The sequence below is a fragment of the Dunckerocampus dactyliophorus genome, chromosome 10 (assembly GCF_027744805.1).
Source record: "Dunckerocampus dactyliophorus isolate RoL2022-P2 chromosome 10, RoL_Ddac_1.1, whole genome shotgun sequence".
NCBI classification, from domain to species: Eukaryota; Metazoa; Chordata; class Actinopteri; order Syngnathiformes; family Syngnathidae; genus Dunckerocampus; species Dunckerocampus dactyliophorus.
The window spans coordinates 1,986,696-2,009,925 of NC_072828.1; the positions used below are offsets into that span (position 1 = coordinate 1,986,696).

A 23,230-nucleotide genomic window follows, 5' to 3' on the forward strand; every position below is an offset into this window, starting at 1 on the left:
TAGGTGTACATAACCTTTGCATTGGGCTGCATTTGGTGCACGGCTTTTCTGATTGGCTGAGCGCATGTGAAGTAAGGAGCTGAATAATGAATGTGTGCAGCCGGGGTTTGCGAGTTGGGCCATTGGGTGTGAAAGGGAGGGGAGAAAGGGATGCTGTTGCCAGGGAACAACTGCAGAGATCAGTGCTTGTTTTACCCAAGTTACTACAGGATTAAATAAGATGCTCCCACGGGAAAACCAGGCTTGAAGCGGGGGTTGGGAAAATAGGAATATTTGCAGAAGATGAAGATTCATTCTGATTGAAGACATCAGCAGTCTTCCCCAACAACGGTGGACAGAGACGGAGGAAAAGAAACGAGGACGGTGTGTGTGCGTTGGGGGGGGCTTTCCGCCACAGAGGTGCCCCCTGTCCTCAAGCACCTGCTGCTGGCTAGCATCTGACATTGAGGACACTGCTCGTCTGTGCGTCCGTGCATGTCAATAAAGGCGAGAGAAGAGGAGAGGAGACCGATGAATTTGACACAGATCTTTGCTCCCGCGAGTGAGGAGCATCGGAGCATCGAGAGGTTTTGAAGGGGGTCTCTAACATCTCATGTGAGTACCGCGTAGCCACAGACATAAGAAAAGATGCTGCACTGGTTTTCCCCCGGAATGCTATGTACGGGAAAGCGATGCTTTCGTACCGATATCCTATGTGCCGCGAACGATATCAGCCGATACCAATGTGGGCAGCAGCTCTTCCCTCCGACTACTGTCATGTAATGAACACATGATGCTTCTTGGACTGTGATGCCACTGGATGCATTTCACAAATAAACACAAAATACGCATTATGGAAAAAGTGCCGTATTCATTTTAAACATTTTGTCTCGCTAAAAGAGTCATGAAAAAAGCAATGTTCAACTAAAAGAAAGTGACCTCCTACTTGCAACAAGTTCGACAGGTTAGCTAAATAGGCTGGCGTCCAATGAAATAATGCTGATACGTTTGGGAAGCTGCACGTTTCTGCACAAACGTCTGTATAAAAATAAAGTAGAGTGCACAGTTTTGAAATTCTGGCCTGATAGATTCAGTAAAATTATAAACTGAGCTCATTCACACGACGGAGTATTAGGGCCACATTGGGAAAAAATGCAGAGATTTCGAGAATAAAGTTGTAAATTTACAAGAAAGAAAGTCGTAAATTTACGAGAAAAACGTTGTAATATGTAATAACGTCGTTATTCTCGTAACATTAAGACTTTAGTCTCATAAATTTACGACTTTATTCCTGTAAATTTATGGCTTTTTTCTTGTAAATTTACGACATGTTTTTTTCTGTACTGTATTCTCGTTCATTCTAATAAATTTCGTCAATAAATTTACGAAAATGAAGTGGTAAGTTTACAAGAATAAGGTTCCAAACAACACAAAATGAGATGTAGATTTCCTGTGCGAGCACACGCAAATAACTCTTAGTGGACAGTAGACTTGATGGAGGTTGTGGGAAGAATTGAAATTTACGGGACGCATCCTCAGTAGTGTTCCTCTGGGTCATAGGGTGTTTCAGCCTTTTACACAAAACACCCTCACCAGAGGCGGCCAGCTGCAGGGTGATCAGTCCTCAGCTTGCGTCCCAAGTCCAATTAGCCATGAGAATCACCTTGGACATCTCATGGGACTATGCATGGCAGGGGTGTCCTGTTCCCTGAGTCAAGCCTAAGCCGACCGCATACCTCCTGTCAACCTACTTGGCCCAACTGGGGTTGTCCTCTTCAGCCAGAGCCACTGGCTGCTTCTTTCTGCGGCCTCCGATGCCGCTTTGATGGCTGCGCGCTGGTTCTTGCCCTTAACTCCCAAGTCCCTCAGCAGTTTTGTGGTGGATGTTCCCACAAACCCTCTGCACCCAACCTCCACTGGGCGGACTTCCTTGTTCCAGCCACGATGCCTTGCGTCGGCGGCTAAGTCGGCATACCGCAGATGCTTCCGCTCAAAAGCCTCCTCCATAGAATCCTCCCAGGGTACGGTAAGTTCGATTATGTACACCTTCTTTATGGAGGGGGACCAGAGCACCAGGTCAGGCCTCAAGGTGGTGGTGGCAATCTCTGTTTGCCAGCTGTTTGCCAATGTCTGCTAGCATCTTCCAGTCACGTGCAAGGGACAGCTGGCTTCTCTCTGATGGAGTTGAGTTGCTTCTGGTAGCTGTAGCCCCTTCACGGACAAAGGCCGTTGCCCATGGTGTTGTTGGAGTGTTAGACGTTGGCAGTGCTAGGGCGTTGGTGCTGGCTCGTTTTTCCTCCAGTGTAGCAGCAAGGCTCTTTAGGACTTGGTTATGGCGCCAAGTGTATCATCCTTGAGCAAGGCTGGTTTTACACCCCGTGAGTATATGCCAGAGGGAGGCTGGTGTGGAGCACAGGACACACCCGGGATCTTCCCCAAACCACTGGTGGTGATTAGTTGGTGTTGGGAGGACGTCATATGTGGCCCTGATGGCAAAGCTCAGGCCCCTTGCTTCCATGGCCCACACATCCTTCCAGCTCAACCTCCTCCTTTCAACACTCTCCCACCGTGTCCACAGTCCCTGTTTGCCAAGGGCGACTGCCTTGGCCCATCTTGCCATCTCCTCCTGACGTCGCACTTCCTTCACCACCATCTTCCTCCGCACTGGAGCAGTGGCATTCCTCCAGGCTGGGCGGCTAGTTGTTAGGCCAAGGCCTCCCCTTCCTTGCTGGCATTGTAATATTACAAGAATAAAGTCGGAAATTTATGACAATACAGTCGTAAATTTACCACAAAAAAAGTTGTAATACTACATAATAGTCTGTAAGTCTGTAATTTTTTGTAATATTACCACTTTACTCTCATATTATTACCTCTTTATTCTTGTAATATTAACACTTTATTCTTGTAATATTATGACGTCATTCTTGTAAATTTACGACCTCATTCTCGTAATATAAAAAAAAATACCTCTTTATTCTCGTAAATGTACGACTGTATTCTCGTAAATTTACGACTTTATTAAATGTATGAGAAAAAAATGTGTTAATATTAGGAGAATAAAGTGTTAAATGTATGAGAATAAAGTGTTAAATGTATGATAATAAAGAGTTAAATGCATGAGAATAAAGTGTTAAATGTATGAGAATAAAGTGTTAAATGCACGAGAATAAAGTGTTAAATGTATGAGAATAAAGTGTTAAATGTATGAGAATAAAGAGTTAAATGTATGAGAATAAAGTGTTAAATGTATGAGAATAAAGAGTTAAATGTATGAGAATAAAGTGTTACATGTATGAGAATAAAGTGTTAAATGTATGAGAATAAAGTGTTAAATGTATGACTAACAGTTAAATGTATGAGAATAAAGAGTTAAATGTATGAGAATAAAGTGTTAAATGTATAACTAACAGTTAAATGTATGAGAATAAAGGGTTAAATGTATGAGAATAAAGTGTTAAATGTATGAGAATAAAGTGTTAAATGTATGAGAATAAAGAGTTAAATGTATGAGAATAAAGAGTTAAATGTATGAGAATAAAGTGTTAAATGTATGAGAATAAAGAGTTAAATGTATGAGAATAAAGTGTTAAATGTATGAGAATAAAGTGTTAAATGTATGAGAATAAAGTGTTAATATTAGGAGAATAAAGAGTTAAATGTATGAGAATAAAGTGTTAAATGTATGAGAATAAAGAGTTAAATGTATGAGAATAAAGTGTTAAATGTAGGAGAATAAAGTGTTAAATGTATGAGAATAAAGAGTTAAATGTAGGAGAATAAAGAGTTAAATGTATGAGAATAAAGTGTTAAATGTATGAGAATAAAGTGTTAAATGTATGAGAATAAAGTGTTAATATTAGGAGAATAAAGAGTTAAATGTATGAGAATAAAGTGTTAAATGTATGAGAATAAAGAGTTAAATGTATGAGAATAAAGTGTTAAATGTATGAGAATAAAGAGTTAAATGTATGAGAATAAAGTGTTACATGTATGAGAATAAAGAGTTAAATGTATGAGAATAAAGAGTTAAATGTATGAGAATAAAGTGTTACATGTATGAGAATAAAGTGTTAAATGTATGAGAATAAAGAGTTAATATTAGGAGAATAAAGTGTTAAATGTATGAGAATAAAGAGTTAAATGTATGAGAATAAAGTGTTAAATGTATGAGAATAAAGTGTTAATATTAGGAGAATAAAGAGTTAAATGTATGAGAATAAAGAGTTAAATGTATGAGAATAAAGTGTTAAATGTATGAGAATAAAGAGTTAATATTAGGAGAATAAAGTGTTAAATGTATGAGAATAAAGAGTTAAATGTATGAGAATAAAGTGTTAAATGTATGAGAATAAAGTGTTAATATTAGGAGAATAAAGAGTTAAATGTATGAGAATAAAGAGTTAAATGTATGAGAATAAAGTGTTACATGTATGAGAATAAAGTGTTAAATGTATGAGAATAAAGAGTTAATATTAGGAGAATAAAGTGTTAAATGTAGGAGAATAAAGAGTTAAATGTATGAGAATAAAGAGTTAAATGTATGAGAATAAAGTGTTAAATGTATGAGAATAAAGTGTTGATATGAGGAGTGATAGTGTCGTACGTATGAGAGGGAAAATAGAGCATAGCTCTTCAGGAAGGAAGGAAACGTTCCTCTTGCTTCAGGCAACTTTTATTTACGACGTGGCAGCAAAACACAGCAATTGAGCATTTAGCATTTATTAAAAATATATATAAATAAAATAAATAAATCAATTAATGAATAAATATGAAAATAAAAATGAAAAATAAAAGTGTAAAAAAAAACAACAAAGTAAATAATAAACATGAGTAAATAAATAAATCAAAGATGGAATGAAAAAATATAAAAATAAAAATGACTTCAATAAAAGTGTAAAAATATAAATAATAAAAATGAGTCAATTAAAAGCGTAACAAATTATACAAATAACAAAAAATTCAAAATCACTTTAATAAAAGTGTACAAAATAATAAAAATAAATAAAATAAAAATGACAAAATGACACCACCTTTGTATTGGTGGGGGGACAAAAAGCAATCAAAGCATTAGAGGCCGTTTTGGTTGCAGAAGGACAGGGCCGAGGGTAAGCCAACACTGCCTTCAAGTGTTCCACTGGTACGGAGAAGCGCATCATGGCTTTGAAATTGCTACACAGGACTGACACTTTAATGATGTCATATTCTTTCATGAGGTGGACAGCATTTCTATCATGATGTGGTGATATCCAAACCTGGGCGTGCCAAGCAGATGCAGACTTACACTCACAAACACACGCTGTAACACACTTAAGGTAGGATTAGCGACAAGTGAGGGTGCATGAAACACACTGGTGTGAAAGTGTTTGCCCCCTTCCTGGTTTCTTCTTTTTTTTGCATGTTTGTCACACTTCAATGTTTCAGGTCATCAAATCAATGCAAATATTAGTCAATGACAACACAACTCAACACAAAATGCACTTTTTAAATGAAAGTTTTTTGTTGCCACAGCATCTCAATAGGATTCAGGTCAGGACTTGGACTAGTCCACTTCCAACACTGTGGAGGAATTTTGCACAATTGTTGTCATTCAGCCACATTGGAGGCTTTTCCTTTTAAAGGTCATGCCACAGCATCTCAATAGGATTCAGGTCGGGACTTGGACTAGACCACTCCAAAGTCTTCATCCATTCAGAGGTGGACTTGCTGGTGTGTTTTGGATCATTGTCCTGCTGCAGAACCCAAGTTGCTTTCAGCTTGAGGTCACCAACATTCTCCTTCAGCACAATTCATGCTTCCATTCATCACAGCAAGTCTTCCAGGTCCTGAAGACCATCACACTACCACCACCATATTTTACTGTTGATATCATGTTCTTTTTCTTTACACCAGATGTAATGGGACACACACCTTCCAAAAAGTTCAACTTTTGAGTATTTTCCCAAAGGTCTTGGGGATCATCAAGATGTTTTCTGGCAAAATTGAGACGAGCCTTAAAGTTGTTTTTGTTCAGCAGTGGTTTTGGTCTTGGAACTCTGCCATGCAGGCTGTTTGTGCCCAGTGTCTTTCTTATGGTGGAGTCATGAACTCTGACCTTAACGGAGGCAAGCGAGGCCTGCAGTTCTTTGGATGTTGTTGTGGGGTCTTTTGTGACCTCTTGGATGAGTCGTGGCTGTGCTCTTGGGGTGATTTTGGTTGGCCAGCCACTCCTGAGAAGGTTCACCACTGTTCCATGTTTTGGCCATTTGTGGATAATGGCTCTCACTGTGGTTGGCTGGAGTCCCAAAGCTTTAGAAATGTCTTTATAACCTTTTCCACACTGATAGATAACTTTTTCACACAGGGATATGTAGCTTTGGATTTTTTTCTCCCTTAATAATAAAAACTTTCATTTAAAAAGTGCATTTTGTGTTGAGTTGTGTTGTCATTGACTAATATTTAAATTTGTTTGATGATCTGAAACATTTAAGTGTGACAAACATGCAAAAAAAAAAAAGAAATCAGGAAGGGGGCAAACACTTTTTCCCACCACTGTATCTCCAACAACGGCCTCCTGACTTCCACCTGGCAGGATGTTTGTTTTATATCTGACTTTTGACTTGAGTTCACCAAAATGGGCTTCATCCCATCACATGCCTCTCACATGTGCTCCTGTGGGTTAGAGGCATGTGACCCACAGGAGTTTCACGCCCCCAAATGTCACCATGAAGAGCCGTTAGGACTGAGTCCATTTCCTTTGCCATCGACATGAAACTCCTGCAGTGTGTCTCTCGGACTAGTTTTTCCTATCTTTGTTTGTGGTCGTTTTTTTCCTGCACGCCTGCACGTGTTTTGAAATGAATGTGTGTCTTCACATGTCAGCCCCCGCTCTCCTCGCTGAGGGATGGGCACCACCGAAGCAACTCTAAGGATGGAGAACATGGAAGTGAAGGACGAGTGGCAGGATGAAGACTTCCCCCGGTGAGACACTTTGACTTTTTAGCGGCGGCCATCCTCTCTCTCACTGCTGTTTCACTGTTTCATCGTACTTTTATCGAGCATTTTTATTCCTTCTACTCCGCTTTCCCTCCCACAGTCCAAACATGCATGTTAGGATAAAAAGCAGAAATAAATCAAGAATATAATACGACCCTGGATAAACAAAACTCATTTTGGTGAAAGAAAAGACAAATCATGTGTTGCAGATGGGAGTTAGTGACACTCAAGTCTTTGTCAAGCTTCCGTGAGTCAGTGAAACTTCAGTCTTTGTTTACCCATGAATCAGTGACACTGAGTCTTATCCAGCACCCACAAGTCAGTGAAGCGCGAGTGAAATGTGTCAGTGAAATTTGAGTCTTTGTTGAGCATTCGTCAGTCAGTGAAACTCGAGTTTTCGTCAAGCACTCGTGAGACTTTGTTGAGCACCCATGAGTCAGTGAAACTCGAGTCTTCATTGAGCACCTGTGTGTCAGTGAAACTTGAGTCTTTCTCAGTCCATGAATCAGTGAAACTTGAGTCTTCGGCGAGCACCTGTGTGTCCGTGAAACTCAAGTCTATGTGAAGTCAGTGAAACTCGAGTCTTCGCCGAGCATCTGTGATTCAGTGAAACTGAAGTCTTTATCAACCCATACATCAGTGAAACCCGAGTCTTCCTCAAGCACCCGTAAGTCAGTGAAACTCATTTTTCGTTGCGCACCCATGAATCAGTGAAACTCGAGTCTTCATTGAGCACCTGTGTGTCAGTGAAACTCGAGTCTTTGTCAACCCATGAATCAGTGAAAGTCGAGTTCTTTTCAAGCACCGGTGAGGCAGTGAAACTCGAGTCTTTGTCAAGCACCCGTGAGTCAGTGAAAGTCGAGTTCTTTTCGAGTACCCATGAGGCAGTGAAACTCGAGTCTTCGGCAAGCACCCATAAGTCAGTGAAACACGAGTCTTCGTCGAGCACCTGTGTGTTCGTGAAACTCAAGTCTATGTCGAGCCAGTGAAACTCGAGTCTTTGTCAACCTGTGAGTCAGTGAAACGCAAGTCTTTGCCAAGCATCTGTGATTCAGTGAAACTCAAGTCTTCGTCAACCCACGAATCAGTGAAACTCGAATCTTTGGCAAGCACCTGTAAGTCAGTAAAAATCACGTTTTCGTCGAGCACCCGTAAGTCAGTGAAACTCAAGTCTTCATCGAGCACCTCTGTGTCAGTGAAGCTCGAGTCTTTGTCAACCTGTGAGTCAGTGAACTCGAGTCTTTGGCAAGTCAGTGAAACTCAAGCCTTCGTCGATCACCTGTGTGTCAGTGAAAGTCAAGTCTTTGTCAATCTGAGTCAGTGAAATGCAAGTATTTGTCAAGCATCTGTGAGTCAGTGAAACTCAAGTCTTTGTCATTGACACCCATGAATCAGTGAAACTCGAATCTTTGGTCAGTGAAAATCACGTTTTCATCGAGCACCTCTGTGTCAGTGAAGCTCGAGTCTTTGTCAACCTGTGAGTCAGTGAAACGCAAGCATTTGTCCAGCACCCGTGAGTCAGTAACACCAAAGTCTTCGTCGAGCAACCGTGGTTCAGTGAAACTCAGGTCTTTGCCAAGCCACAAATCAGTGAAACTCGAGTCTTTGGCAAGCACCTATAAGTCAGTGAAACTCAAGTCTTTGTCGAGCACCCGTGAGTCAGTAAAACTCAAGTCTTTTCAACCCGCGAGTCAGTGAAATTTGAATTTTTGTCAAGCACCCGTGAGTCAATTAAACTTGAGTACTCATCAACCAGTGAGGTAGTAAAACTTGAGTATTTCTCGAGCACTTGTGAGTCAGTGAAACTCAAGTCTTTGTCAGGCATCTGTGAGTCAGTGAAATTCGAGTCTTCGTCAAGCGCCTGTGTGTCAGTGAAATTTGAGTCTTTGTCAAGCACCCGTGACTGAATTAAACTTGAGTATTCGTCAACGAGTTAGTTCGTGAAACTCGAGTATTCCTCGAGCGCCTGTGAGTCAGTGAAACTCGAGTGTTTGTTGCGCAGGAGCGTGATAGGAGAGTTGATTTGAGGCAAGGTTCATGCGCTTCTACAAATAATCCAGAAGAATCCATTTATCCAAATAATGCACAGTGAATTAGCTCGCGCTAGCAAGGGTGAGTCGGTGGAGGAGTTAACGAAGACGAGTACCCGTGAGTCACGATTCAGTGAAAGAAACTCGCGAGTCGTTGTCATGATGTTCCGGGTGGAGGCTAAAAAGCTTAGTGGACTGGAAAACGGCGGACATGTGACGAGATGAATGCTCCCTCCTCCTCTTCCTCTTCGGCAAGCAGAGAGCAGGTGCGACTCTCTCTTTTGTGAATGGTGGGGCCGGTCATGTGACGCAGCAGCAGTCAACCCTCCAAAACACAGCGTCGTCATTAAAATGGTGTCGGGTTTTAGTGGAGGAGAGCACGGCAAGCAGGTGTAACCTTGAGGCCTCCGAGAGATGCTCTGTCTCAGTCTGACGGAGGCAAGATGAACACACATGCTGAAGATAAAGGTGTGTGATTGGACCTCCTTTCTGGAAGGTAAGCAGCACTGCTGATCCTGAGGCTTGGGATGTAGACTGGAACAAAAAGGGATTATGTTGCTTTTGATGAAGAGAAAATCCTCCCTCATGCGTCTGTCGGGCTTGTTTTACTGCTGCCTTTGCTGCCACCTCCTGCAGAGGGCTGATGAAGCATTGGCGAGCTAAGACCATCTCAGCTGCAGTGCTGCTCGCTTGCATTCCTCCTGAGAATTCCGTGATGCGTAGACGTGATGTAAACAATTCTGCATAGCTGCTGCTGTTTGACCGCACCCCTTTTATCTCTCTCTCTCCCTCCTTCTCTGTCCTCCTGCCTGGCAGCCATGTAATCTTCATCTGTCCCCCGAGAGAAGTTAATTACCATCTTCATCCCCGCTTCTTCTCTTGCTGCCACTTTTACTGCTCACACGGATTAGTGGCAAAAGCATAGCCCGAAATGCTCCGTTGGACATTATAGTAATTGCAATATTCTAGAGGCTATTATTACCCCAATCTCACACACGGCATTGGACAGGCATGGGCCACAACATTAGCTACATTCCTGCTAGCCTGACGTTGACGTTCTTCTCTGATTTTGGATCACCGTTTGCAATAACAGTGACTGTTGTAATTATTGGATTAGAATTGATCCTTCCCTTCATAAGCCTCACACACGTGTTCAACACATTTCAAGTATAAGTGAGGCAGTGAAACTCGAGGCTTTGTCAAGCACCCGTGAGTCAGTGAAACTCGAGTCTTTGTCAAGTACCCGTGAGTCAGTGAAAGTCGAGTTCTTTTCAAGCGCCCGTGAGGCAGTGAAACTCGAGTCTTTGTCAAGCACCTGTGAGTAAGTGAAAGTCGAGTCCTATTCAAGCACCCGTGAGGCAGTGAAACTCGAGTCTTTGTCAAGTACCCGTGAGTCAGTGAAAGTCGAGTTCTTTTCAAGCGCCCGTGAGGCAGTGAAACTCGAGTCTTTGTCAAGCACCTGTGAGTAAGTGAAAGTCGATGCCTATTCAAGCACCCGTGAGTCAGTGAAACTCGAGTCTTCAAGTCTACCTAATGTTATCATGCTAACACTTAACATGATCACAAAAAGTATTTTTACAAGTTCTACTTATAAAAATGGCTAAAAATGCTACGATGCTAGTGTTATCATGCTAACATGCTAACGTTAGCATGCAACACCTAGCATGGTAGTGCTAAGGGTCCACGTATGTTTATACTCATAACAATAGCAGAAAATGCTACTATGCTGATGTTAGCATCCTAACATGCTAACTGCTAGCATGCTAACATGTAGGATGATAGGGCAATACACCAGAAATCAGTGAAACGCAAGTCTTTGAGTCCATCTAATGTTAGCATGCTAACACTTAACATGATAAAGAACCAAAATCAAAAAGTGTTTCTATGAGTTGTACTAAAATGATACTATGATAACTTTAGCATACTAACATTTGCATGCAACACATCGCATGGTAGTGCTACGTGTCTACGTATGTTAATACTCATAACAATGGCAGAAAATGCTACTACGCTAATGTTAGCATACTAACAATGCTAACATGCTAACTGCTAACACATAGCATGATAGGGCAATACACCAGGAATGTTAAATGTCTTGATTGAGCTGTGCATTTTGACTTCGGAATGGTTTAAATCAGCTGAGAAATGTGGTAGCAGTAACAATTGTTATGTTTAGATTCAGATAAAATTGGGAATTTTGCGTATAATTAACATTTTTGTCATGTGAAAAACAGGTAGCCTGAATGTCCTGAACATGTTGAACAGTTTGATGTTGGAATGGCTTGAACTGGTTGAGAAATGTGCTTGTCGAAACAACTGATATGTTTTTAGAGAAAAGTGGGAATTTTGCATAAAACAAAAAATGTGAAAAGTAGGTAGCCTGAATGTCATGAAGGCATTGAAGAGTTTGATGTTGGAATGGCTCAAATGAGTTGAGAAATGTGGTAGTAGAAACAATTGATACGTTCTTGGTGGCAGTTGAAACAATTGATACACGATATTTTTAGAGAAAAGTGTGATTTTCCGTAAAACATTTTTTTTTTGTCATGTGAAAAACAGGTAGCCTGAATGTCCTGTTGGATGTTGGAATGGCTTGAATCGGTTGAGAAATGTGGTAGTAGAAACCAGTTGATTTGTTTTTAAAGAAAGCGATAATTTTGCTTGAAAAAAAATGTTTGTCACGTGAAAAATAGGTAGCCTGGATGTCCTGAACGTATTGCAAAGTTTGATGTTGGAATGGCTTGAATGAATTGAAGAATCTGGACTTGGAAAGAAATCTTAGAAGAAGAGGAAGTAGTGTTTCAAAAAGTGTGACTTTTGCAAAAAATCTAAATGTTTGAAATGTGAAAAATGATGAGTTTGAAAGGCCAGAGTGAGTGGAATGGTTTCATGGTGGAGTGGCTGGAATCCTTTGAGAAATGTGAGAACGGTGGAAGTTTGAACAACTGGCTCATTCATTTTCAATGGGAAAAACGTGGTGGAATTTGGGGATTTTGGATTTTTTCGTGTTTTCTGTCAGGCTTCTACCGGAGTACGGAGACATGGACGCCTCATGCGGCCTCACAGACAACAGAGCCTGTAAGTAAAAGGTGGCATCTCATTGGTTCTTTTTTGCAAAGCACTCCTCCTGATTATTGGTTCCTCTCTTCACTTGAAAGCACCTCCCGACTCCTTAAACGTGAGCCCACCTGGAGGAGGCGCAGGGGTCTCGTCCTCGCACCGTAAAAGGCGTACGCTGGTTGCCCCGGAGATGAACCTGTCCCTGGACAAGAGCGAGGGTTCTCTGCTGTCTGATGACTTCCTGGACACACCCGACGACCTGGACATCAACGTGGACGACATCGACACGCCAGATGAGACTGACTCGCTGGAGTTCATCACCAACGGCAACGATCTGGAATGGGAAGGTCGGACGATGTCCGACTATGTCCTGTCGTTTCATCTTTTAGGTCGTAACGATACCTGTGTCGCTCCAGATGATACCCCGGTGGCATCGGCCAAGGCGGGTCCGACCGGCGGCCCAGGCGACGTGGACGAGGAGGGAAACGCCAACAGCGCCCGCCTCTGGAGGACGGTGATCATCGGGGAACAGGAGCACCGGATTGACATGCAGATCATCCGCCCGTACCAGAGAGTCATCACGCATGGAGGTGCGTCACGTCGCAGAGGAACGTTTAGCAGCACAATCATCATCCGACTCAAACTCTCTCCTCAGGTTACTTTGGTGAGGGCCTCAACGCCATCATCGTGTTCTCTGCCTGCTACCTGCCTGACAGCAGCGTTCCAGACTACCACTACATCATGGAGAACCTCTTCCTGTGAGTCCACCGGGTTCCTCCATGACTCCCCCAGTCGCTGCTACTGAGCATGGCACGCTCCTGCTCCTCCAGGTACGTGGTGAGCAGCCTGGAGATGCTGGTCGCCGAAGACTACCTGATTATCTACATGAACGGAGCCACGCCCAGGAGTAAGATGCCCGGCATTAGCTGGCTCAAGAAATGCTACCAGATGATCGACAGAAGGTGAGAAAGGTAGAAGAACCGTCCCAAGGCTTTTCCAGCCAGGGCCACATCGGGAAAAATGAAAGGATGCAACTCTGCCACTTTTATTTATTTTGTGAGAAGTTCTATATGTTTCAAGAAAAAACTGCATCTCAGCTTTGTGATATACTGTAGGTCAGTGGTCCCCAACCACCGGGCCGGGGCCCAGTACCGGTCTGTGGGCGGGGCCGAACTGGGCCGAGGAAACCTTTCAGGCACAATGATAAAAAAATACACACACAAAAAAAATACTTTTATAAAGAACTAAATACAATTTTAAGTAAATGCATAACAATTTTGGAAATATGGGCCATTATTTTATTGAAAAAATAATATAGTTTGAAGTTTTTGCATGTTTATTTTGTTTATTGCGAGTGTCCCACTTTGTTTGACAGTCATTGAACGCACCATCGTACGTGCACTAGCCTTCTCCCACTCTGTACAGACTGTCAACTATACTGTATTTTTACCGGGGTTTTTTCACTTCATATTTGCTCCCAAATGCTGATACTCTGTGGGAATGCATAAAGGTAAAGTTTGATGAGGTTATCGAGTGCTAATGTGTGTATTTGTAGTGCACAGCTTCAAGTTAATTCGTGCTAGCCTGTTAGCTAGCCTGTTAGCACACACATCAAGCAGCGCTATCATCTTCAAACTCCAAGCTTGGTGGATGGTGGCTCTGCATTCACTTTGTGCTTTTCATGTGATGTTGTTGCTGTCTTAGTTTTCCACAATACATACTAAATGAGATCAATTACATCGCTATACATATTTCAACTTTTTTCTTAAATAATCTTTGTACATTTCCTTTTCGGAATATGATGGCTTTATTTCCATAATATTTTGACTTTTTTTCTTGTTACAATACGACTTATTTCTCTTCATATTTTGACTTACTTCCTTTTAAATAATTTTTTTTTTCCATTCCTGTTGTTATTTTTTAAAACTATTTCCCTCATAATATTACGAGTTTGTTCTCGTAAAGTTATGACTTACTTTCTCGTTAAAACACAGCTTTTTTCTCATCATATTTTGACTTTATTCTCATCAAATCACAGCCATTTTTTTCAATTTCTGTTTTTTTTTTTTTTAACTATTTCAACTTTCTTCTTGTAAAATTTCCTTCCTTTATTCCAACAATATTTTGACGTTATTCTCGTATAATTGCCGAAGATTTTACCATTTTTTAAGTTGTTGTTGGCTTTTTTTTTTTTTTTTTTTACTTTTCTTGTTGAATTATATTTTTGGAATGTCCCGCAGCCCACAAATGGCCTCTGGCCTGCGCTTTGGAGACAAGCCTGCAGTATGCAGAACATTAACACAAATATGTTGACGCTACCCAGCATGCCTTGCGGGTATTAGCGTGTAAGCATTCGTGGCGGTGCATTTGTTTATTTCTGTCTTGTGTAACCAGATTGAGGAAGAACTTGAAGTCTCTGGTCATTGCTCATCCCACTTGGTTCATACGCACGGTCCTGGCGATATCCAGGCCCTTCATCAGGTGAGACACTTATGGACACTTCTAGACTCTTATGTTTTTGCATGTTTGTCACACTTAAATGTTTCAGATCATCAAACAAATGTGAATATCAGTCAATGACGACACAACTCAACACAAAATGCACTTTTTAAATGAAACTTTTTATTATTAAGGGAGGAAAACAAATGCAAAGCTACATGATCCTGTGTGAAAAAGTGATGGCCACAACATGGAAGGCAAGGCAAGTTTATTTATCGAGCACAATTCATACACCAGGTAATTCAAAGTGCTTTACAGAGCCACTTCATAAAATCATTCCATAAAAACGTAAAATCATTCTAAAATGACATGACATAAAGTTCCACAAATCATTCCATAAAACAAAACAGATTAAGAATGAAGAGTGCAGATCAAACAGTTGGAGTTGTCACATGCACGGTTGAATAGAAGTGTTTTCAGCTTGGATGTGAACATTGTCAAAGTTGAGGATTGTTGCACATCTTCTGGAAGATTGTTCCAGATTTTGGCTGCATAAAACTGAAACGCAGCCTCACCGTGTTTAGTCCTGACTCTGGGCACCCGCAGGAGACCCCTCCCTGAGCTTCTCAGAGCTGGAGATGATTCATGTGGCTCTGTGTGTCCCATTACATCTGCCGTAAAAGTAACGCCGCATTTCAAAGAAAGAACATGATATCAACAGTAAAACATGGTGGTGGTAGTGTGATGGTCTTCAGGACCTGGAAGACTTGCTGTGATAAATGGAAGCATGAATTGTGCTGAAGGAGAATGTTGGTGACCTCAAGCTGAAAGCAACTTGGGTTCTGCAGCAGGACAATGATCCAAAACACACCAGCAAGTCCACCTCTGAATGGATGAAGACTTTGGAGTGGTCTAGTCCAAGTCCTGACCTGAATCCTATTGAGATGCTGTGGCATGACCTTCAAAAGAAAAAGCCTTCAATGTGGCTGAATGACAACAATTCTGCAAAGATGGGTGGACCAAAATTCCTCCACAGCGCAGTTGTGTTGTCATCGACTAATATTTACATTTGTTTGATGATCTGACACATTGAAAATGTGACAAACATGCAAAAAAAAAAAAGAAATCAGTAAGGGGGTAAACACCTTTTCACACCACTGTAAAGGTAAACACAAAAGCATGTAAAAAGGCTAAAAACTGTCCAGGGTTGATGAGGGACATGAAGACGTTCATGTATTCACTCACTGCCTTGTTCTCCTGTTGTCATCTTCAGTGTGAAGTTCATGAATAAGATCCAGTATGTCCACAGCCTGGATGAACTGGCCCAGATGGTCCCCATGGAGCATGTCCATGTCCCAGAATGTGTAGTGCAGTAAGTGCTTGTCACCACTAGGTGGAGAAAAAGAGTCTTTTCCATCGGAAACTCTGTTAAGAGTTCACAAATGTCCTGTTTGGATTGTGCAGTGAGGATAAAAGACTTTTATTCTTTACAGCTTTGATGAGGAAAGGATTACAGCCAGGAAGGAAAGGTGAGTTTTTAATCACATTTTTTTATTTATTGTATTTTATTTTATTTAATTTTGCAGTATTTGGTTTTATTTGACTGTATTTTATTTTATTTTACAGTATTGTATTTTATATCACTGTATTTTATTTTATTTAACAGTATTTTATTTTACTTTATTTTTATGTAATATATTTTACTTTATTTTATTGTATTTAATTTTATATTACATTATTTTATTTTACTGTATTTTATTTTAGTTTTATTTAATTTTATATTACTGTATTTTATTTTAGTTTTACCTTATTTTTATTTTACTGTATTTTATTTTATTTTGCAGTATTTTATTTTACTGTATTGTATTTTATTTTACAGTATTTTATTTTACTTTATTTTAGAGTATTGTATTTTATTTTACAGTATTTTATTTTATTTTGACTTTGTTTTTTATTTTATTTTACTTTATTCCTGCCAAGAAAAATGCAGTTCATTCATGTTTCGTGTGTGTGTGTGTGTGTGTGTGTGTGCGCGTGTGTCTGTGTGTGTGTGTGTGTGTGTGTGTGTGTGCGTGCGTGTGTGTGTGTATGTGTAGGATGGAGCAAGAGCAGAAGCATCAACAGTCAGTCTCACAGGAACCAGTCAACAAAAAATCGGAGAGGTACTGGTCTAAGGTTTCCCTACAGCTGTTACGTAGGGGTGGCGCCGAAACTGCAAGTTTTGGTATTGATCCGATACCAAGTAAATACAGGGCCCGTATCGTCGATACCAATACATTTTTCAAGATCAGGCCAAACAAAGACAATGTTTGCATCAACACACGTATTTGCAGACAATTTAACGATGAATCCAATATCAGCAAAATAATAGGATGATTTCCTTTTATTGCATACAATTGGTGAAGTCAATACTTCAAACAAAAGTCAAGAAAGTATTCATTTAGATATGTAAATACTTGAAGTACGGGGAATCTCGCCTCATTTAAAATTCTCGGTTATCAGAGCTATTTTTAGTGTTACTGGATTTATGCCATCATAATTCCCTCATATTAGCCTGATGATTAGCACCCCCAATATACAGTATATAATGGTGGCCACTCGTTTATCTTTCCTTCATAAAGTACAGTCTAAATGGACATATTTCACACATTGGAGCAAATGGTGATTAATCATGATTAATTCATTTGACAGCCCTAGTAAATATACGTGCAATATTTTTCAACAACACAACAAAAACCAAACATATCTTTGTGACAATAAACATAGATGTCATCACGCTAGTATTGATCGGGTACTGATACTTCCCGGGTATCGATAATATGGATATTTGGATCGACTTTTTCAACATTTCAATGACTCTTAATGTCTCTCATTCCAGGCCAAAGTCAACGATTGTAGAGCAAGGATTATGAAAAGGGAGGAACTCTCGGACTAAAGGTAAGCTGATTACTCACCTGAAAGGTTTTTGTATTCATGATTTAGAGTGCATGAGAAATTGGAAAGAAAAATGTGTCTCTTTCTAACCATTTGCTGGCTTACGAACAAGTACAGCAGCAACACAACCAATGTTGTAATAACAAACTGCTCAACACTGGCGAGTGCATTGTAAACAACAGCACGGCAAGTGCAACACGCGCCCGTTTCACACCAACAAGTGGCTATTGCAACTGACATTTGAAAGCGCATGCAGAGGTAGACAACGCTGTTAAAGGACAAGTGCACTCTTTTAGGAATTTTGCCCGTCATCCACAATCCTCATGTGAGACATGACCACACACGTTTTTCTCTGTGCGTTCTAAAGATATAAAAACAGCCAAAAAGAGGAAGCTAAAATATGGGACGTAATGGGACGCATCTATTCCGCCTATAAAGCCTTCTGAAAAAACCTCCAAACAAAGCTCCATTTCCATAATAAAAGACTTTGTTGCGTTTTAGCTCTTTTTATACCTTTAGAACGCACAGCAAAGAGAAAGAGAAACCACATCAGCAGGTTGCTGACGGGTGACAAAGCAATGAATAAATAGCATAAACATACGTTGTGATGTTCTTCTGTGTTTGCAGTGCCCCGCGTAGCATGAATGTATTCATTTCAAGCTGAAAGAGGCAGCAAATCCAACTTCTCTCCCCGTGCTTCCTTGTCCCGACACCATCCAGCTGCTCATCAGACGCTCATCCTTGCCCTTTCTACCACGGGGGTTCACACTTTGTAGCATTTGCAAAGGAGCGCTTCTTTGGACTTGACGGGTGAACTCATGCACTGGAAGACTGAAAGCTTTTGCTCTTTTTTGGAACATGGAAAGTCCGCAAAGAAATGCTGCCTCGTGGACGCAGAGACATGTGATGCAAGACAGAGAGAAAGAGGCTTCGTGTATGTTTATGTAAATAGCAGTCTTCTTTATTTAGCGCCATCCTGTTGTGAAGTAACGCCTTTTCAAGCGAGTTTGACAATTGGCAATTATTCAGATGCACTAAGACCGCTTTAAATCTCTCACGTGTAGCCCGTGTAGCCTCATTAGAAACATCTTACTGAAAGGGAGACATTCATGAAAAAAAGGAAGCAGTGCAACCTTACTTTTATATTCTCATTGCATGCTTATGATCAGGGATGCTATTGATGATATTGGCTTTCTTACCAATACGGTGTTCCCTCACTCCATCGCGGTTCACCTTTGGCGGGTTCGCTGTTATTTTTTTAGTGCTTCTTTAGCTCCGTTACAGGCCGAGCCTGGCCCTTTAAGAGGAATTGCATAGTGGGAAGTTGAGTGTCTCTCTTCCTTCACTGGTCTGTTCTGCGCCGTCTATTGTTTTCTACATCCTGATTGGCTGTGGACCCTTGTCAATCAATCTCTTTCGTACCGCCCTACCGTGCTTCCTGTGTCATCGCTAGCTTGCATGCTTGCTAGCTTGTAAATGAATCTTCGGTTGGAAGGACTACGGCAATATGTTTTATCGAGGATACAAAAACGCTACAGTACAGCGGAACGCCGCCAGGACGAAAAAAATACACGTGTTTAAAATTGTTACGCTCTGTATTAAGTTCATAAACGAGTCATAACCAAACGAAGCATTCAGTCCGATAGACTTGGTATATGTAGCCAAACCCTGCACATGTTTTGCAACATGAACTCAAGTCAACAAAAAGCACAAAATAATCTGATGGATTCTGATATTTTTTGCGATATTGTTTGCTATAAAACGGGTAATTTATTGTTTGCAGTTTTCAGCACCCGTTATTGCATCTGCCTTGTGAATACAACAGAATAGAATAAACAGTACCTCCACCAAAAATCTCGTTTTTATTTTGCTTTATGCCTCCTGTGTCTTTGGCTGCTTCTGGTGGAGTTTTCGCCTCTAAAATTTTGATTTGGGGGGGGGGGCCCAGTGTAGAGACGGCCCCAGGCCCAGGGGCCATTTACAGCAAGTGGCTGTTTTTTTTTTTTTTATATTCTAAAAATATCATTTAACAAGAAAACTAAAGGAAAAAAACAGCATAAAATGAAAAATCAACAGTAATTTTCCAAGAATAAAGGCAAAATATTACGAGAAAAAAGTTGTAATCTAACAAGAAACATCACCATATTATGAGGAAAAAATGTTATTTTAGTAGCATGAAGTTGAAATATTCAAGAAAAAAGTTTTTTTTTTTTAAGTTGTAATGTTATGAGAGGCAAACAAAACAACAAATAAAGTTGTAATTTTTGGAAAGTCAGGTTGCAGAAAAAGTTATAATGTTACGAGAATAAAGTCAAAATATTATGGGAATAAAGTCATCATTGCAAGATGAAAATTGAAAAGAAAAAAGTTGGGGGGAAAAAACAGCAGAAAAAAAATCTGCATAATTTTACAAGAATAAAGTCAAAATATTAAGAAAAAAATCGTATTTCAATGAGAAATGAGAATACATTGGTAATATTCTCAGGAAAATGTAGTAGCATATAGTTGAAATGTTAAAGAAAAAAATGATATATTTTTTCAAGTTGTAATGTTATGAGAACAAAGTCAAAATATTATGGGAATAAACATGAAGAAATTTGAAATGAGAATAAACTCAATTTTATGAGTCATTTTAGGAGCTTGAAGTTGAAATATTAAAGAAAAAGACGTTCTTTTTTTGAGGTTGTAATACTGTGACAAGCAAACAAAACAAGCAATAAAGTTGTAATTTTTGGAATGTTCAGTTGCAGAGAATGTTGTTGTCTTAAGAGAACAAAGTCCAAATATCATGGGAATAAAGTCAAAATTACGAGAAAAAAATGTACAAAGTTGAAATTGAATTGAAGTTGGGGGGGGGGGGGGGGAACAGCAGAAATTTAAAAAAATCGACTGTAATTTTACCAAAATAAAGTGAAAATATTAAGAAAAAAATGTATTTCAATGAGAAAAAATTTTCCATTTTATGAAAATAAAGTAGTAATATTATGAGGAAAAATAATGTCATTTTAGGAGCATAGAGATGAAATATTCAAGAAAAATGTTATTTTTAAAAGTCAGAATATTATGAGAAACATCCATCCAGCCGTCTGATTTCTTCCGCTTTTCCGGGTCGCGGGGGCAGCAGTCTCAGTCAGGAAGCCCAGACTTCCTGGTCCCGGGCCACCTTTCCCAGTTCCACCGGGAGGACAACAAGGTGTTCCCAGACCGGCTGTGAGACGTAATCCCTCCAGCGTGTCCTAGCTGTTTCCCGGGGCCTCCTCCCGGCTGGGCATGCCCGGAACACCTCACCAGGGAGGCGTCCTGGAGGCATCCGGACTAGATGCCCGAGCCACATGAACTGGCTCCTCTCCATGTGAAGGAGCAGCGGCTCTACTCTTAGCTCCTCCCAGATGACTGAGCTCCTCACCCTGTCTCTTAGGGTGAGTCCTGCCACCCTACGGAGGAAACTCACTTCAGCTGCTTGTATCCACGATCTCCTTCTTTGGGTCACAAACAAAATCTCATGACCATAGGCGAGGGTGGGAATATACTGTAGATGTTAGATGTAGGGTTAAACTGAGAGCTTTCCCTTCCTGCTCTCTTCACCACGATGGTCCGGTACAGCGACCGCATTACTGCAGACGCTGCGCCGATCCGCCTGTCGACCTCACGCTCCAACCTTCCCTCACTCGTGAACAAGACCCCGAGATACTTAACTCCTCCACCTGGGGCAGGACCTCATTCCCAACCCGGATGGAGCAATCACCCTGAGAACCATCCATCCATCCATTTTCTATACCGCTTCTTCCTCATTAGGGTCGCGGGGGCATGCTGGAGTCTATCCCAGCTGACTTCGGGCGACAGGCGGGGTACACCCTGGACTGGTGGCCAGCCAATGGCAGGGCACATATAGACAAACAACCATTCACACTCACAATCATACCTATGGGCAATTTAGAGTCGTTTTCTCCGGAGTACCCGGAGAAAACCCACGCGCACACGGGGAGAACATGCAAACTCCACACAGAAATGCCCAGGGGAGAATCAAACCCAGATCTCCGAGCTGTTCCTGTGTTGGCCAACGTTCTAACCACTAGACCACCGTGCCCTGAGAACCATGGTCTCGGATTTGGAGGTGCTGAGTCTCATCCCAGAAGCTTCACACTCAGATGCAAACTTACCCAGTAAACGCTGAAGGTCGCAGACCAGATCCTAAGGCCCTCAAACTGGACTCCTTTGACAGCTAGAAATTGTGTCCATGAAAATTCTGAACAGAATTTGCATTCGACGTGCTTGGCCTGCCGGTGCCTGTCAGCTGCTTCGGAAGTCCCACGAGCCACCCGTGCTCGATAGGACTCCTTCTGCGACCTCTGGTGTCCACCATCGAGATCGGGGCTTGCCGCCACGACTGACACCGACCACTTTGCGGCCACAGCTTATGAGAAACAAAAAAAACTGAATAAAGTTGTCATTTTTGGAAAATTAGGTTGAGGAAAAGATTCTAATATTATGGGAATAAAGTCATAATATTATGGAAAGAAAATGTATGAACATTATTGAAGAAGAAAGGTGAAATATTTGGAAAATTACAAAAAAACACGGCAAAAATGGAAAAAAAAGAGCGAAGAATGAAGTTGATATCAATAATAGGCTTTTTCACCCGTATGACAAAGCTGAGATGCTTTTTTCGGCTGTTGGTGAGGCTGTACTGTACCCACGTCAGCGTTCCTGTGTCTTTTCTTCACCCCCGGGGGAGTCCTGTGACATCACACGGTCACATGAGACACACACCGCATGCTTCCTTCCACATGGGGGAAGGAAGCATGCGGCCCCCGACAGCTCACCTCCTGACCTCTGGGAGAGGATTCACCTGGCACACGCATGCTTTCACACAAATAGAAACAGTCAGGAAAGAAAAGTCTGTGTAAAGGTGAGGGATCAACGCTGCAACACCCACGCCCCTCGGACTGGCCGACTGACGTCGATATCAGCGGTTGTCGACGTAGCCCAAACGGGAAGTGACACTAACTTGACCGATAACACTTTGGTACTACGCTTCTTAAAGCAATCACCAGGACTCTACTCCTGGTGCTCCACACTGTGGTGACCACAGCAGCATAGAAGGACCACTTGGTAGGGGTGGGAGAATCCATCCAAATGTACATCATATTGTTACCAAGAGTAGTGTCAGTATCAAATTGATTCTTGTGCGATGAGATTGATATTTTTCAGTTAACGTCTATGTTTTTTTGCACAAATATCTGGTTTCTTTGTTGTTGTGTTGTTCATTTTGTTACATTGTTATGTTTAATAATATGTACGTCTAATAAAGGGGAATCATTTGATTATTTTTATATTTTTTATTTGTATTCATATTCAAATTAATCATCACAGTTAATACTGTATATACTGTATATATATAAATGCTTATGATTAGTTTATTATTATTAGTTTATTATTATTATTTATAATATAATATAATTATAATACGTATTATAGTATAATCTTATAATTATTCATATTAAAATATATATTTCAAATGTATTATTATTATTGTATTATTTATAATATAATTATATTTTTTATATATATATATATATATATTTATATTACATTATATTTTTGTGTAAAGTCTTTACGCTGTGTTTTAGTGGCATTTTAATCATGCTCAACCAATTAAAGGCCAAATAAAATCATTCAATGACCTTGAAAAGTAACACTGTAATACAGTACAGTACAGTAGTAAATGTGCAGTATCGGCCAATCCCAGCAGTTGGAAGGGAAAAATACAGACGATGATCGATACAAGCAGGTGCTGAGGAATATGCAAATAT

At 40.7% G+C, this 23,230-nt stretch overlaps 1 protein-coding gene across 4 annotated transcripts; it reads left to right on the forward strand.

The window, feature by feature from the left end:
- Positions 1 to 124: 124 nt before the first annotated feature.
- On the forward strand, positions 125 to 20,274 carry atcaya (ATCAY kinesin light chain interacting caytaxin a). Of its 4 annotated transcripts, XM_054788816.1 has the most exons (13): positions 125 to 594; positions 6,841 to 6,939; positions 12,004 to 12,062; positions 12,143 to 12,391; positions 12,461 to 12,634; positions 12,700 to 12,802; positions 12,875 to 13,006; positions 14,439 to 14,525; positions 15,757 to 15,855; positions 15,977 to 16,012; positions 16,580 to 16,645; positions 17,362 to 17,420; positions 18,045 to 20,274. In XM_054788816.1, exons 2-12 carry the CDS (start codon positions 6,863 to 6,865, stop codon positions 17,393 to 17,395), a joined length of 1,116 nt encoding a protein of 371 aa, XP_054644791.1. In that variant the 5' UTR covers positions 125 to 594; positions 6,841 to 6,862; the 3' UTR covers positions 17,396 to 17,420; positions 18,045 to 20,274. The 4 variants fall into 4 exon arrangements, with proteins under 4 accessions (XP_054644791.1, XP_054644794.1, XP_054644793.1 ...); XM_054788819.1 differs by lacking the exons at positions 125 to 594; positions 6,841 to 6,939 and adding an exon at positions 6,950 to 9,452; XM_054788818.1 differs by lacking the exons at positions 125 to 594; positions 6,841 to 6,939 and adding an exon at positions 6,950 to 9,480 and having other exon boundaries at positions 18,045 to 20,273.
- Positions 20,275 to 23,230: the final 2,956 nt, after the last annotated feature.

Excerpts from the sequence above, each read along its gene's own strand:
- atcaya (XM_054788816.1), top strand. The coding sequence starts at position 6,863 with ATGGGCACCACCGAAGCAACTCTAAGGATGGAGAACATGGAAGTGAAG. Across the intron at positions 12,063-12,142 it reads CCTCACAGACAACAGAGCCT|CACCTCCCGACTCCTTAAAC; the intron begins GTAAGTAAAAGG and ends TTCACTTGAAAG. Across the intron at positions 14,526-15,756 it reads ATATCCAGGCCCTTCATCAG|TGTGAAGTTCATGAATAAGA; the intron begins GTGAGACACTTA and ends TGTCATCTTCAG.